Source organism: Gopherus evgoodei, chromosome 4, assembly GCF_007399415.2.
Source record: "Gopherus evgoodei ecotype Sinaloan lineage chromosome 4, rGopEvg1_v1.p, whole genome shotgun sequence".
NCBI classification, from domain to species: domain Eukaryota; kingdom Metazoa; phylum Chordata; order Testudines; family Testudinidae; genus Gopherus; species Gopherus evgoodei.
In genome coordinates, this window is record NC_044325.1 from 108,413,842 (window position 1) to 108,431,085 (window position 17,244).

At 39.1% G+C, this 17,244-nt stretch overlaps 1 protein-coding gene across 1 annotated transcript in view; it reads right to left on the bottom strand.

The window, feature by feature from the left end:
- USH1C (USH1 protein network component harmonin) overlaps positions 1–16,219 on the bottom strand; it is a 106,478-nt gene extending 90,259 nt beyond the window's left edge. The window contains exons 1-4 of the mRNA XM_030560498.1: positions 16,120–16,219; positions 6,484–6,551; positions 4,257–4,400; positions 3,262–3,400 (exon numbers count right to left, since the gene is read on the bottom strand). Coding sequence (XP_030416358.1) covers positions 3,262–3,400; positions 4,257–4,400; positions 6,484–6,551; positions 16,120–16,155 — 387 coding nt within the window. The 5' untranslated portion in view covers positions 16,156–16,219. The remainder of the gene's footprint in view (positions 1–3,261; positions 3,401–4,256; positions 4,401–6,483; positions 6,552–16,119) is intronic.
- Between the last annotated feature and the right edge of the window lie 1,025 nt (positions 16,220–17,244).

A 17,244-nucleotide genomic window follows, 5' to 3' on the forward strand; every position in this document is an offset into this window, starting at 1 on the left:
ATGAATGTTCTAGTGCAACAGCTTATACAGTTGCCATTAAGTTCATTACTGTTCAATCACATTAGTATCTTCCAGATGTGACTGTCCTCTGTCTTGTTTTTCCTGTTCTTGCAATGAATGAAGAGAACACCTCTAATGAACTGAACCCAGGTTGAGAATGCATCAGCTGTCCATGCTCCCCTTTCCAAATGTCTAGAACAGCTCATACAACTAGCTCCTGAATGATACATTAAGATCTACGTCTGGTGTTCCTCTCCTAGCACATTCCTGATGGAGAAGGGAGTTGTTGATTGACCACAGTCCACAACAAGTGTGCCTCAGGCTTTTATCTCTTGGCGAATTTTTCCTTGACACTCGCCATGAAGGAGAGCTACAAAATTAAGATCTTGGAGTAGAATCACTCTCTCTATATCAGTAGATGGGACTAATCTAACAGTGACTCTGATTTAGTAGATGGATATAGATGTACACATGAACATTTGTTTAAATCTTAAAAAAAAAAAGTCTAGGTGAGTTACCTGAATTGGGAAGCTCAATTGTGACTATTTAGCCTGTGATGCACATGAACCTTCAGGAGCGGAAGGAGATAGTAAGTAGGTGCACTTTTTTTATTTTATTCAATTTAAACATAAAATTAAGAAGTATCTAATCTGATGCATTTTGGGAAAATATTAAATACAATCCACAGAAGCCAGCATGTCCAGCAACTTACTCCCCACATAATCAAAATTAGCCAGACAAAATATATCATCCTATTCACAAACATCAACCCTTACCGCACTCCCCTCCAGTTAGATAGTTTAAGCATTCTTATTTCTGATAAAGAGAGGTCCAGCATAAGGCTTGATAGACATTTTCATTCACAATTTTCTCTTTTTCACCCAGTTAAGATGTGTGTGTGAACAAGCAGGAGGAACAAGAAATGATGCACATTTTTCTACTCTTCATATGGTATTTGTGATAGTGTGCCCCATAAGGCTTTATGGAAATATGCTTATGAATGTATATATGACAAAACTAGAATATGTTTTTTGCTACATATGCCATGTAACATATCTATGTAAAGGTTATGATTTACTGAGTCTATTAATCCTATTTCTTTGCATGTATCATTTTTGTACTTGAAGTTAGGAATATCAGCTGTATACTTGCTTGATAGCCTTAGTAAAGTATTTGGTTGGCTTCTTGAGAAAGGGGTGTGCAAATTAAGTGCCCCATCAAGAAGCACTTAGGCCAACAATGAACTTGAAGATGCCAATCCACATCGGAACCTTCCCAGGAATGTGGTTTGGCAGGTAAGAAACTCAGTCATGCATGGACATGTGACTTGCCCATGTGACTCCAAAACTCCATATTGGAGCTGGACTTTGCATAGGACAGAAGAGGGGGGTCTCCACCCACAAGAGAAAGTCTACTTAAACCCCTAGGAGACCCCTCCATTTGGTCTTCAGCTGGCTGAAGAGCCTCTCCACCCCCAAGGATACATGAAAGAGACTGGAACAAAGGACAGTAACTACAAAGGGTGTGCGTGATTGGTGGACTCTGACTAGAAGGAGACTAGTCTGTAAAAGGAACCTTACTGGAACTGGTGAGATTTTTATCTGTGCTCAGTTGTCTTACTGTACTAGACTCAGACTTCTGTGTTCTATTTTATTTTACTTGGTAATTCATTTTGTTCTGTCTGTTACTGCTTGGAACCACTTAAACCCTACTTTCTGTATTTAATAAAATCACTTTTTACTTATTAATTAACCCAGAGTATGTATTAATACCTGGGTTGGAGGGGGGGGGCAAACAGCTGTACATCTCTCTCTCTCAGTGTTATAGAGGGCGAACAATTTATGAGTTTACCCTGTATAAGCTTTATACAGGGTAAAACGGATTTATTTGAGGTTTAGACCCCATTGGGAGTTAGGCATCTGAGTGTTAAAGACAGGAACACTTCTGTAAGTTGCTTTCAGTTAAGTCTGCAGCTTTGGGGCATTTGTTTCAGACCCTGGATCTGCGTTGGAGCAAACTGGCTCAGCAAGACAGCGTACTGGGATCCTAAGCTGCCAGGGCAGGAAAGCAGGGGCAGAAGTAGCCTTGGCACATCAGTTGGCAGGTCCCAAGGGGTTTTCTGTGATCCAACCTGTCACCAGGGCCGGCTTTAGGAAGTGCGGGGCCCAATTCGAACAGATTTGGCGGGGCCCCGGCAGGGATGACTTAAAAAATAAAACAAAACAAAAACATGTAAAAAAACATGTGGGGCTTGTACTCACTGGGTGGTGCTCCAAGTCTTCGGTCGGACTTCTGTGGCAGGTCATTCACTTGCTCCAGGTCTTCGGCGGCACTGAAGGACCCACCACCGAAGTGCTGCCGAAGACCCAGAGCAACCGAAGGATCCGCTGCCACAAAGTGAAGAAAAATTAAAAAGGCGCCTCTAGCCAGGGAAGGGATTCTCACTGGGTGTGGGGCCCTCTTAGGCGCGGGGCCTGATTCGGGGGAATTGGTGGAATAGGCTTAAAGCCAGCCCTGCCTGTCACAGTATTACCCCTTTTTCTTTGTAAATCACCACATCCATATTTTATGTTTTCAAAAGAACTGGTCTTACTGCATTATTTATCCCAAGAATTTATCCACAAAAGAAGCTAGGATTATGTGTTTTTATAGTATCTAGTGCACTTGGGTTTTAACCTGGTTGTTGCTTTTAGACATTACCACAATATAAATATTAAACAATAGTAAGATATCTATGGAGTTTAAAATTAAAATCTAATTGCACTCAAGAAATTATTTCCCTATTAGGCAAAATATACATTTTTGTTATTCCTGATTTTCATTGTTTATCCTTTATTTTAAGTGCTGTGTCCTGTATTTATTAGGCTTTTGGCAACCTGAAAGGTTCTTATGTTTTCCAGTTAGAGAAGACCTTTTGTTGAATGTATTTTACATTTCAGTATTGCTGGGTATAAAGCATCAATGCTGATGCCATGCATAATCCTCCTTTTATGCCATTCTTCAGAATTGGCATATACAATCAAACATGAAAAAGAATTTTTGGTTTACATAATAAGGGGTTGCGAGGAAGAGGAAAAATTTAATCGCACTGGCTGATTTACCACATTTCATGAATTTGATTAAAAAGGAAAAAAGATTTAAAAGTGCAAGTTCCTTAGTGACAGTTACATAAGGAGATTAAAGAATATTTCTGACTGGATTCTTTCCTCAGATCATAAGAGGGTTTATTGCAGCAGTATGACCAAGAATATGTTTTCTTACCTGAAGCCCAACACTGTCTGCTTGTCCACCTTTAATTAGTTGAGAGATAAAGAGGCCACAAGTAAATTCCAGTCCTCCTCGCACACTTATTCCAAGCCCTTCAGGATGTAAACGATCCAGTCTCACTTCCTTCAGCTTTCTGTAAACGTATTAGTGTATCATTAGTGAACAACATTACTTAATGAACATCATAACAAGTCGTGTCAATTGAAGATTCATTTTAAGCATTTTTAGTTACTGCTTAAAATATTTTCAGTTATTATGCTTAGATTTGAAAAGAAAATATGTGACTAATATTTTCAACGGACACAGGGCCGGCTCTAGCCATTTTGCCACCCCAAGCACGGTGGCACGCCATGGGGGCGCTCTGCTGCTCGCTGGTCCCGCGGCTCCGGTGGACCTCCCGCAGGCGTGCCTGCGGATGCTCCACTGGAGCGGTGGGACCAGCGGACCCTCCGCAGGCATGCCTGCGGGGGGTCCACCGGAGCCGCCTGCCGCCCTCCCGGCAACCGGCAGAGCGCCCCCCCCCCGGCATGCTGCCCCAAGAACACGCTTGGCACGCTGGAGCCTGGAGCCGGCCCTGAACGGACACATTTCAGTCCAAACAATAAATTTAGTCCCCAAAGAACTATATCTAAGACAACTTCAGTATTTGTGATAGCATGCACAGGATATAGATATTTTATTCATCAAAACATGGCTGAATAAATTGCTTTTCAACCAAGAATTCCTACTTGTGTTCATGTGACCTACATTGTTCTACACCAATGGGTCTCAAACTTTTTTACTGGCAACCCCTTTCATACAGCAAGACTCTGAGTGCGACCTCCCTAATAAATTAAACATACTTTTAAATATATTTAACACCATTATAAATGCTGGAGGCAAGCAGGGTTTGGGGTGGAGGTTGACAGCTCGCGACCCCCCATGTAATAACCTTGTGACTCCCTGAGGGGTTCCAACCCCTGGTTTGAGAACCCCTGTTCTACACGTACCTTGATCGTTTAGGCGTCAGATGATCATATTCCACCTGATGTTTTAATGGGATAAGTGGACGGATGGCATCAAACAGTGGCAATCTACTCGGTTCATTAATCACAAGCTTTAGGTCCCCTACCAGTACTGGGAGATTCATGGATCTATAAAAATACATTGAGAAAACAGGACTGGGTGATCAAAATACTAACAAGATTATATTTTCTGTTTGTAACTCATACTAAAACTGGATTTGTGTGTGTGTGTGTGCGCGTGTGTGTGTGTGTGAGAGAGAGAGATTTGTTTAAAAGGTTCTTTATGTAGTTCAAGGCCAATCATAAACAAGGCACATATTTTTCCTATATCATTTAAAAATAAAACTATTTCTAATTCAAGTAAACTCATGTCCACATTGTCTATGTAATTCTTTCATCCACAAATGTCTTGTCAATATGATAAGGAAGAAGCTTTATTCAGTTTTATTCTCAGAAATACCAACAGTAGACCTATGTAAATCTTTGGTCATGACATTCAAAACCAGGTAAACTTCCTCACCAGGTTTTAGATTTTATTTCAAGCCTGAAACTCTGCCCACATTTGCAAACCTTTTTAGTAAACCTGGGCCATGTTTTCAGCAAACTTCTCTCCATGGATTCAGGAGATAGATGTATAGTTACAATCCCAAAAAGCCACATGGAACTGAGTGGTAGCAGCTAAGTATGTTTGAATTTCCAGCTCATTTGAACTCAAAACACAGTGAAATTCAGTAGTGGTGAAATTACATAAACCAACTATATAAATACAGTGTGAACCAGCATGAATAGAAAACTGCTTATTTTCTTTGAGTTCCACCTAAGCGTCCTTGTTATTAACTTTATCAATTTTGAGACATAGTCATAGAGCCAGATTATGTTGTCATGTCACACAAGTGTGAATCTGGAACAACTCCATTGGCTTGAATGGAGCACAACAGACAGCAGAACTTGGCCCATATCTGCCTAGTCACTGTAAGATATCTATCATCACAGCATTTAGGTACCCTGCATATTACTTTTCTTGATGTGCATGTAACCCATTAACATTAATAGAAACTAATACAAATCATAATGAGATTATACCCCCAAATATTTAAACTTATTTGAAAAGAGTATTCAGAGTGAAACAAATCCTAGCTGTTGGACACAATATGTATTTGTCTTAACTTCTTTATTTATTATGAAGTACAGTAGCAAAAAAGGGAAGATCATTCAATAAACCTCAATAGCAGCATTTGATATTTTACTTAAAACTCAGTACAATTTCTGAACTTGTGGGGAAAAGTTAATGGGGGGATATTTGTTAATTTTGTAACTGTACGGAAGTTTTAAATAATTAACAGCTACTGTTTCATACTGGTTTCACAAGCAACAGGCAATGCTTTATGAATGGAGAAGCAATTAGACAGACCTCAGTGAAACTGAATCGGATACGCAGCTGAGGCCATACAAAACGGTAGCTCAGTACAAAGACCACATGGAAATTTGGAAACGTCTACATTTCACTTCACTGAGATGCTATTAATTAAGATATGAATGGAAACGATGTCCATCAGAACCATTCAGCTATGAAGTGTGGAAAAAATATTCTCATCTTCTTTAAGAAACAGTGCCCCAGATGCCGATCTCAGTTGCACTGACGTTAATGCACAGTAATTCCATTGATTTACACAGGTGTAATTGGAATGAATAATTGACTTGATATCTTGTAACTGATGTTTTTGTCTTTTTGTTATAGAAAAAAATGCTTCAATGTGCAGGGCAAAGATTTCCAGGTTGAATTTATTAATAGTCTTTCTGCTAAAACAGTCCAAAGTATTTTTGCATGTTGGAGAGATTTATAAAAAGAGTGAATCTAAAAATTGAATAAAATAAGCAAACTGACTGGTCAAACAATTTTGCTCTTTCCTATAAAAGATGCTCATGATTTTTTTCCTATTATAAACTATGAAGTTTCCATTTATTTATGTAACTGATAAGTCATCACAAACAAAATAACTTCATGATCAAACTTAAAACCATGCTCATTTCTTATGTACTGAATTGCAGAAGTATATGACTCTTTAAAATAAAACTAGGAATTATTATTTCAGCTAGTTTTCTACAGACTACATTTAAGATTATTGTTTAAATTAGTTTTTAGCTATATAATCTTTAAATAAAAATGCAATGGATCTATAACTTCTTTTAATAGTCTGAAGTTAGAGCTTACTGGTGGTACATCCGCAGCACATCATAAAGGTAATCCTTCTCTGCTTCATTGTCAATAAGCAAGTCAACCTGAAAACACAAGAACATCATTGTAATTCTATGACTTAATAGCCACAAATGTTGAAAGTATAAGACATTCACAAATCCCTGAGCAAAGGGACAGTGATTTCAATGGGAAAAGTCATCTAATACACAAATAAGATCTTTGAAAGGCAATATTACTTCAGAATTTGAAACTTAAGGCAATGCTGATTTTTTTCTTTTTAATACTAACGGATTGACTACCATGTCCAAAACTTGCCACCACAGATTTTGAAAGCTACCATTCCATTTAGTACAGCATGCTGTAATATCACAAGCTCATCTTACCTTATAACGACTGTATTGTTGAATAAATATTTTCAGAAACCTTTTTGGCCATTCATTAATATAGCACATGCTTTCACAACCAGAAACGTCACAATCAAGATAACTATACTATAAGATAAGTGGTGTTAAAGTTCTGATTTTCACATCTCTCATATACTGTTAGGTAAACTACCCACTAGCCTAGATTCTTCCTCTTGGCTCTGGTACTCTGATAGAGCTGGCTGCTTGCTATTCATTACTTCCTCACTCTGTAACAGTGCATTCACTTAAACCAGTGTCAGATTACAAGGCTTCCACTTTTAGCTGCACTAAAACAAAATAAAAAAAGTTCAGATCTGTTGCATGTCAATTTCTGCCTTTTGTGAGGCCCATGAAAACCCACTGGCCTCCTTTGCAACAGCAGATTACATCACAGAAATTATGCTTTTAGACAAGATTAATGTTTATGAAAACATAATTTATATCTAAGATAAAGTTACTGTGACAAAAAGTCCAAGGACAAATGTGAATGTTTAATAATATTCCTTTTATCCTAGGTTTACAGTATCTTTGAATTACATTTTAAGTTAAATTAATGCTTCACGTTGCATTATAAATCTCTTCCAGCCCTCCAAAACCAGCATGATCCCACATATAATTGATTGTCTGTGACTTTTTCCCCCCTGCAACAAAACACTTACTGCACAATTAAAAGTTAGACACTTATGCACAGGCATGATTGTTTGATAGTATAAATGAGCAAATTGCAACAGTGAACTTCAGAATCTAGGAAAGAAAATGTGCGTAAAAATCTAACAACATGATAAACAATGAGCCAAATTCTCCATTGCTCAACGACCTCCAAAGGTTTTCACATTGGGTATAAATACAACAAAAAATCTGGTACAATGGATCTAAGCACTGCTTCTAGCTAAGATGCCACAGACGGGTGCTTAAGAGTCTTGAGAAATATTTCCAAACTACTAATAAATTCTCCTTACAGACCTCGGACCCAAAACAGCAACTCTTCTCCCTGTCTGACTGGAGGACAGACCCTGTAGAAATGGTACACTACTTCACAATATGCTGTGCATCAAGGGTAGGCTTGGAAAGATTGTCAGTAAATGTCAATTTCATCGTACACACACACTGAGGAAAATATATTTCCATTGACAATAACAGAAATTTACAGATAGGCAAAGAAAGAAAAATGCTGGTTACTAGAGTTTGATTTAAGGATATTTATGTTGTATTTTTTGACATGCGACGTTGACAATTTGTGTTTTAACAGTGACAAAGCTTTAACTTTTTGAACCTCAACATCAAGTGTCATTAAATAATTATAGTCTGACCCACACATTTTCCCACCTCCATAATTTTCCAAAACAGTGAAAATTTTAAATTGGCAAGAATTGAAAAAAAAATCTTTACAAATAAACATGGATATTATCCATCAAAATTACAAATAAAGAAAACCAAAACTGAATTCTGCCATGTCTAGTCATGGGGCTGTAGCTGCCATATGTTTAGTTTTAGGTGGGGGTAGCATGATCCCCACTCCTCCTAGTTTTCAGAAGTGGGAGGGAAGAACACAGCGTCTAAATCTTGCTGTTTCTTCTAACACAACATCCAGCCTTTTCTCTCTGTCTGTTCCAACAAAATTCTCATCAAAACCTTCATCATTTCATGACTTGATGATCCCTAAATCCTTCTCTCTGGTCTTGACAAAGGCATGCTTGACAAAAAGGTACTCCAGTCCATTCAAAATGCTGCTTTTAGGATAATTTTCTTGGCCTGTTGCTCTGACTGTATCCCGCACCCCCTCCCAATTTACAACCCTCCACTGGCTTTCACTTTTGCACTGCAAACATACACCACTTTTTCTTCACCTTTAAGATTTTCATGGCTGGGGCCTGCCCTTCCTTAATGATCCATTCTGGCCTTTAATCTATGAAACCCTACCTATAAACTCTAAACCCTCCCAACAATACCAGCCTCTAGTGCCTGCTCATCAAATTTTCCCCTCCAGCACCTTTGTGCTCTGTCACATACTACCTCTTATGCATGGAAGAAACACTCCATAAAAATCTGCAAAGCCACCCCGGTATCATCTTTAAAATTTCTCTCTCCTGTGATATCTACAAAACACTTGATGAAAACTAGGCAGCTTGTGTGCTGCAACTGCAGGGTTTTCCATTCAATATTACCATTTTTCAGCAGCTTTGTCTCCCCTATTCATTGGACTGTTGTATCCATCTGTTGTCTCTTATCATTTGCTTATGTTGTAAGCTCTTTGTAACAGCCACTCTTTTGTTACACGTGCATTTTACATACCACAATGGGTTCCTGCTAGGGACTCTTCCCAGAATGGATTTAGCCTAATAACACAAAATATCAGCATTTTATACCAATCTAATCCTTGAGAAATAAAAACATGGAAGACACTTGAGAGGAGGAATAGGGATATACCATAGATTTTAAGGCCAGAAGGATCCACTATGATCATCTACTCTGACTTTCTGCATAACACAGGCAATATATTTTCACCCAGAGATTCCTGCATCAAACCCATAACTTCTGGTTGAGCTACACCATTTTTTTCTTTTCCTTTTTTTTTTAGAAAAATCCAAGACGTCAAGCAATGAAGAATTCACCGCAGCCATTAGTAAGGTGTTCTAATGGTTAATTACTCTCACTCTTAAAAATCTGTTCCTTATTTCTCATCTGAACTTGTCAAGCTTCAGCTTCTGTCCACTGGCTCTTGTTATGTCTTTGTTTGTTAACTTAAAGAGCCCTCTACTGACAGAACCCCCCTCCCCATGTAGGTATTATAAACTATGATGAAGTCTCCACCCTAACAGTCTCCTTAATAAGCTAAAGAGATTGCACTTTTTCCAGAATTCAAATAAATCCTTTAGTTCTTCTCTGAATCCTTTCCAATTTGCCAATATTCTCTTTAAAAAGTGTGTACATCACAACTGGGCATGGCATTCCACTAACAGTGTCCCTGATTCTATCTCCAGTGGTAATAACACTTCCCATTTTTCTACTTCTACTAGATATTTCCCTGATTATATGACCAAGGATAGCACCTGCTCTCTTATAGCCACCACATTGCATTACAAGCTCGTATTCAGCTGGTTATCCACCATGACCTTTATTCATTTTCTCAGTCACTGCTTTGAAAAATACAATCCCCTAACATGCTACAGTCCCCTAATATGTGACCTAAATTTTAGGTTCCTAGCTACTTGACTTGGCATTAGCTGTATTAAAAACATATTTTGTTCAAGTGAATCCTGCTTACCATGTGATCTTGACCAGTGGTTCTCAAACTAGGGTCCGTGCTGCTTCCTAAGCCTCCACTGGCCTGGAGTGGCGAACTGTGGCCAGTGGAAGCTGTGATCAGCCAAACCTGCAGAAGCGGCAGGTAAACAAACAGGCCCAATCCGCCACGGGCTTTCCCTGGAACAAGCAGCAGCCCTAGTTTGAGAACCACTGATCTAGACCTCTCTGTAGAACTGAGCTGCCTCCTCCATCAAGTTTTGTGATCTGCAAACTTTACCAGCAATGATTTTATGTTTTCTTCCATATTATTGATAAATATATTGAATAGCATTGGGCCAAGAACAGATTCTGACTAGAAACGACCCCACTGGATGATGATTCCTCATTTCCTTTAATTTCTTATGATTTGTTATATGAAACACTGTAATTTATATGGGTTAACAGACCTTATGGGCCACATTCTAATCACATCTAACCCAGTTTTACACTGTTGAAATTGCTGATTTATGGTAATGATTAACATCAGTGTGAGATAAATTAGATCTTTTGGTTTATTGTGTACCAGATGGCAAGATATTGTATATTTTGACTGATTCCAACAGATTATAATTCAACTGCATTAATATGGGTAATAAAGAGATGCCGGAATGCTAAAGGTGATGCAGAATCAAAAGAAAACAGCAACTATGTTTCTGATTTGCCTAGTACTACAAAAATTAAAGAAAACTGTAGTTCTGCTGTTGGTTCTTTAAATGTGAGACTATTGTGGACGGTTCATTGCTTTTTGGCTTAGGTACAGCATATCTGCTCTAAATCTGTTAAGAACATTAAGTAGATTATTTGCTTTTATTTGCTGCTATAAAAAAACATTTTACTGCAAACAAAAACAGACATAAGAAGCAGCAAAAGACAACATCAGTCTAAAAAAAACTTTTAGGAAAAGATCCCCCTCACACACTTAAGGCTACACTGTCTGGTCATACAGCTTTTGCTACATACAGTTTTTAATCTTTTTACTACCCTAATTCCCACATATCATATTTTCACTGACGGTCATGGATTTTGCATGGTCACAAAGAACCTCCTTCTACTTCAATGGAGAAAGAAACACGCTACATGTTCATCTTCCTCAGTACAGTGTTCAACTCAGATTTCCCCCACAATCATACAACACACACTGCATACTTGTGCACATATGTCTACCCTGCATATTTGCTAATGTTGCTGAGATTGTAATTAATGCTTTCTATTAAGTATATTGTAAGGGAGATTAGTATGTTTCCTTATCTGTCGGAGGTAAAAGATGTGAACACTATAAGTGGAAAATGTATTGTGTGGGTGTTAGGTCATGGTGAAGAGATGTCTCATAAATTGACATTTCCTTGCTTTTAAGAACATAAGAACGGCCATACTGGGTCAGACCAAAGCTCCATCTAGCCCAGTATTCTGTCCTCCGACAGCGGTCAATGCTAGGTACCCCAGAGGGAATGAATAGAACAGGTAATCATCAAGTGATCCATCCTCTGTCGCCCATTCCCAGCTTGTGGCAAACAGAGGCCAGGGACATCATGCCAACCCATCCTGGCTAATAGCCATTGATGGACCTATCCTCCATGAATTTATCTAGTTCTTTTTTGAACCCTGTTATGGACTTGGCCTTCACAACATCCTCTGACAAAGAGTTCCACAGGTTGACTGTCTATTGTGTGAAGAAATACTTCTTTTTTTTGTTTTAAACCTGCTGCTTATTAATTTCATCTAGGGATTCCTAGTTTTTGTGTTGTGAGGAGTAAATAACACTTCCTTATTTACTTTCTCCACACCAGTCATGATATTATAGATTTCTATCATATCCCCCCCTTAGTTGTCTCTTTTCCAAGATGAAAAGTCCCAATTTTATCAACCTCTCCTCATATGGAAGCTGTTCAATATCCCTAATCATTTTTGTTGCCCTTTTCTGAACCTTTTACAATTCCAATACATCTTTTTGAGATGGGGCGACCACATCTGCATGCAGTATTCAAGATGCATGTGTACCATGGATTTAGAGAAGTAATATGATATATACTGTCTTATCTATCCCTTTCTTAATGATTCCCAATATTCTGTTTGCTTTTTTTAACTGCCACTGCACTTGAGTGGATGTTTTCAATGAACTATCCACAATGACTCGAAGATCTTTTTCTTGAGTGGTAACAGCTAATTTAGACCCCATTATTTTACATGTAGAGTTGGAATTATGTTTTCCAATGTGCATTACTTTGCATTTATCAACACTGAATTTCATCTGCCATTCTGTTGCCCAGTTACCCAGTTTTGAGAGATCCTTTTGCAGCTCTTTGCAGTTTGCCTGGGACTTAACTACACTGAGTTGTTTTGTATCATCATCTGCAAATTTTGCCACCTCACTTTATAACCCCTTTTCCAGATGATTTATGAATATTTGAATAGAACTGGTCCCAGTACAGACCCATGGAGGACACCACTATTTACCTGTCTTCACTCTGAAAACTCACTATTTATTCCTACCCTTTGTTTCCTATCTTTTAGCCAGTTACCAATCCACGAGAGGAGGTTTTTCATTGGGTGGAGTTCTGCCCACTGCCCTTTTTTTTTTTGGCTTTGGCAGTTGCACTCTCGGACCGTGGGGCAGCAAAAAACCTAGAGCTGGCCCTGGTAGGATGTCACACTTGCTCAACCTATAGTATTTATTGATATAAGAATTAGCTCAGTGAAAACCAGTGCAGACAACAAACCCAACCAAACAACATGTCAGGATGCATAAGGAAAATACTGAAAATGTTATAATGTCATTGTATAAATCAATTTATTTATATGCTTACCCTATCTCAAAAGGATATCACAGATATAGAAGGCATTCAGAGACAGATGACAAAACCTGAGGCATGGAAAAACTTCCATATGAAAAGAGATTGGACAGACTGGAATTGGTTAACTTACTTAGGAGTTCAAGTCAGAGATTTAGGACAGAGTTATAGAGAATAATGAATAATACAGAGACGATCAGCTGAGTACTTCAATTTACACCCTTAAAATACTGTACAAAAAACAAGAAGGAATTCCATGCAATTAAAAGGAAGCAAATTTAAAACTGATAAAAGAAAATGATGTTGACATATTGCATAATTAATCAGTGGAACTTGCTACCACAAAATATCACTAAGGCCAAAACCCTGTAAGATTAAAGAGTATCAGACATTTATATGGATAAAGAGAACATCCACAGTTACATTAGAAGCTAAAAAAACAAATGGAATGTAAACCCTTGTATTTCAGGGAGTAGGCCAACCTCTGGCAGGCATCAGGAAAAAACTTCCCCTAGGAGCAAGTTGTTCCATAATTGTCCATTATTGGAGTTTCTTTCCTCAGAAGCATCTAGTACTGGCCACTGTTAGAGACAGGATTTTTGACCATTGGAATAATTCATTCTAGCAATTCCTGTTACTATCAGTGCAGGCATTACAGGTTTAAAAATCAAATGCATTATTAGTAGAATGATGCAGAGACAAAAAGATACTTTATGAAAGTATGAACATGCCATGGCATATGAAAATTTGTCTTTTTCCTAAATGAGCTTCAATAAATGCACCATTAAACCTAGAAGGGATGCAAACAAATCAAATAATGAACAGTGACATTTTCTACCCTTTCTAAATTCTGACAAACTGGAAAACAAATAAATTCTAATAAGTCTTGGTACAATGAACATCTGTGGCCTGGTTGTTTAACATAAGTTAATTAGAACTGTCCTTTGCATAAGGATATATATAAACTATTACTTGAACGGTCAAATGTCACAGAATCACGTCTCAGAGTTTATATTATCTTGCTGCAGTTACAGAATGCTTTGAAAACTAAATGCAGACACTTTCATTAAGAAATAAAACATTATTGACAGAGTCACAAAGTAGGGTCTGTTAATACGGAGATACCATACACTCATTTCAGAGAATACTTACTACAGTTGTGTAATTTTGAATCCTAGGATACAACTAAGTAAATCATTTCCCTGTGGATTGTTTTCACGCTAATTAAATCCATGACATTTCTTTGCTTTTAATTTACAATATTAATAAAATTTATAACTCACAAAATAATTTAATTATATGTGCATAGTAATCTGATATTCAGCCAAGATTTATTTATTCTGTAGAAAAAAGATTATGAAAAATATCAGAGGTATGTGATCTCAAAAACGGTAATGCAACTGAAATACAATATAATTAAACTTTCAAGTCATACTGCAGGGTTCATTTGTTTTCCCTGGTCTTTGAGAAGAGTTAGAAAAGACTGAAGCACTAGGCAATGTTAGGATATAATTTATACTTAGAGCTTCTGCTTGGTAGAAAGGAAGAACTGATTAACATTACAAAATCAAATACAAATGTCATTTAATTGATAGGAGACACAGAACCTGTGTAAGGGCATATTTTACTGTTCTAACTCAAAAGAATAAATATTTGAAGTTATGGATTCAAAACAAACTAAAATTAATATTACTGCATCACTAAAACCATGCAGTTTAACAGTTTAAGCAAGAGGCCTTATCCTGAAACTCTTTATTTAGGTGGGTGGTCATTACTCTCACATTCATCCTAGTTACTTTCACAGAAATATGTTGAGCGTAAAGATTAGGTGCATGAAGATCTGTTAGCAGAACTGGACCCAGGATGATTTATAAATTATTGCCAACATGAAAAGGAATAGGTCCAATGTCCAAGACCAAAGTTATTGCCTCACAGGCCTATCAGATCTGTTGCCCAACCCAATCCAGAGTTAGAGACAATGATGGTTAGTAAGGCAGACATTTTATTAGACATTTGTAATCATTTGGATATTTTAATATCAAAACATATTCAGAGCCTTAATTTATGTTTCCCTGTAGGTGCTTCTTCTGGGTCCAGTTACATCAATCTAGCTAATTTATTTATGAAAGCTTTTATTACAATTTTATATTTAATACATAAAATACATGTATCTTCTCTTAAAAAGCCACAGAGGGGAATTGCAAAAATCAGATGCCTGATAGAGAAGATCTTTAAAGGTCGGACTGCACTGGAAAACTTGAAAGATATTTTAAGTAGTTGCTTAAGGCTGAGCTCTGATGCAAGACTCAATTTCTCAAAAACAGACATTTAGGCCTCACTGAATGAACATTTGTGTGGGTGGATTACAACCTTACATGTCATGCAAATTGGGTTGCTAGATACATAAAGAATATTTGCTCGATTGCGCATGGGCGACTGGACACATAAAAGTAAAGACCAAACAGAATTCATTTTCATCATTAGCCATGAATGCTGGTTACTGCAAATGGTGATTATTTGGCATTGAGCTTTGGGGCCTGGGTTTACTTTCCCCATTGTGAACTGGCTAGTATTGATTTGATTTGACTTGACTCTGATGGAAGAAACAAAATAGCTTTTGTTTAATAAACGCAGCCCTGCCAACTGCCAAGTCTAACTTCTTCCAAGGGACATTTTTTCTGAAGGGTTTTTAAATCAACTTAAAAAGTCTCCTCTTCTTTTGAGGGAGTATGTTGTATGTTTTTTTCAGTGACATTTATCAAATTAACGGGCAGAGTTCTTGTTTGTTTTACACTGCCCCGGTTTGGGAGCCCTGTAATTCAGGTCAAATTCAAGAGCTGGAAGATGGAGCCAGCCAACTTGTCCGGTGCGTTTCAATCAAGCCATCAACTTTCTGTGCCTTGAACTAGAAGCCCTGCCCGGGAGTGAAGTCCCAGTCCTCCTGGGAGAGGTTTTCTCCCCACGGCTCAGGGAGAAAAGCTTTGCTCTGCTACAGGCGCTTCACGTTCACCGCCTTCCCCAGGATCCGGGTTAATTGATACCAAGAGTCCATAGTCCCAGCAAAATGTCCCCTCGCTTCTCCCAGCGAGCGGCAGCCACCGAGCCGGGCAGCGTGGTGAGAAAGTTACCGATTGCAAAGGGTAGAGCGGGGCTGCAGCGCGCTGCTCGCTTACCTTGTGCCTGAACTCCCTGGCTACCTTCCGCTCCATGACAATGGGGGGCCCAGAGCCTGCGGCTTTCCTCGGGCTTGTTTCCTGCTCACCGGCAGCTGCTCCTGCGGCTCCTCCTGGTCCCCGGCAGACAGGCGAGGGGTGCAGAGCCCAGGCCGTGCGCTAGAGGGAGCGGCGCTGCTCTGCTGGAAGGGCTGGGTGCGGCGACAAGGCACCTGCAGCTCAGCAGGGTGCTCACCACTTTCAGTCCCCTCTCCACCGCCAGTTCCTCCTGACTCTCCTCCACTTCTGTTCCGTCTCCCTCCTCTCCTGCAGGTAACCACTGACACTCAAGGAGCAGAGAGAGCCTTGACAAACACATAGCTGCTGAAGCTCAGCTCCCGTCCTCCCGTCAACCCATTTTTGTAACTCTTTTCCATTTCCCAGGCTAGGGGAGTCACCGACTCTACTTGCTCCCTTGCGGCTGCTTGTTGCAAAATTTAACAAAACACGAACCGAGCTCCCAAAACCGTGATATTGACTTACAAATCACGAGTTTTCTTTTAAAAAAATACAATTTGAAAGGGTTTTTTTGGGGGGGGAGTTAGTGGGAAAAGGGTGTGGGGATTTGAACCTTTAGGGCAGGGGTCGGCAACCATTCGGAAGTGGTGTGACGTGTCTTCATTTATTCACTCTAATTTGAGGTTTCTTATGCCGGTTTTAACGTTTTTTTAGAAGGTCTCTCTCGCTCTCTCTATTATATAACTAAACTAGTGTTGTATTGTAAAATAAACAAGGTTTTCAAAACATTTAAGAAGCTTTATTTAAAATTAAATTAAAATATTGATCTTATGCCACCAACCCACTCAGCCAGCAGCTGGTCTGGGGTTCTGTTCACCTAGGTCAGCAGTGGGCTAAGTGGGGCCTGCAGCCAGGATCCAAGCTGGCAAGGATCCGGCAGCCAGAATCCCAGACAGGCAGCAGACAATGCGGGGCCAGCAGCTGGGACCCCAGACTGGCAGTGGGCTGAGCGGCTCAGCCCACTGCCACTCAGGGGTTCCATCCGCCGGCTCCTGCCAGCTGGGATCCCGGCTGCCAGACTCGCTCAGCCCACTGCCAGTCTGGGGTCCCAGCCCTGCCCGCATACAG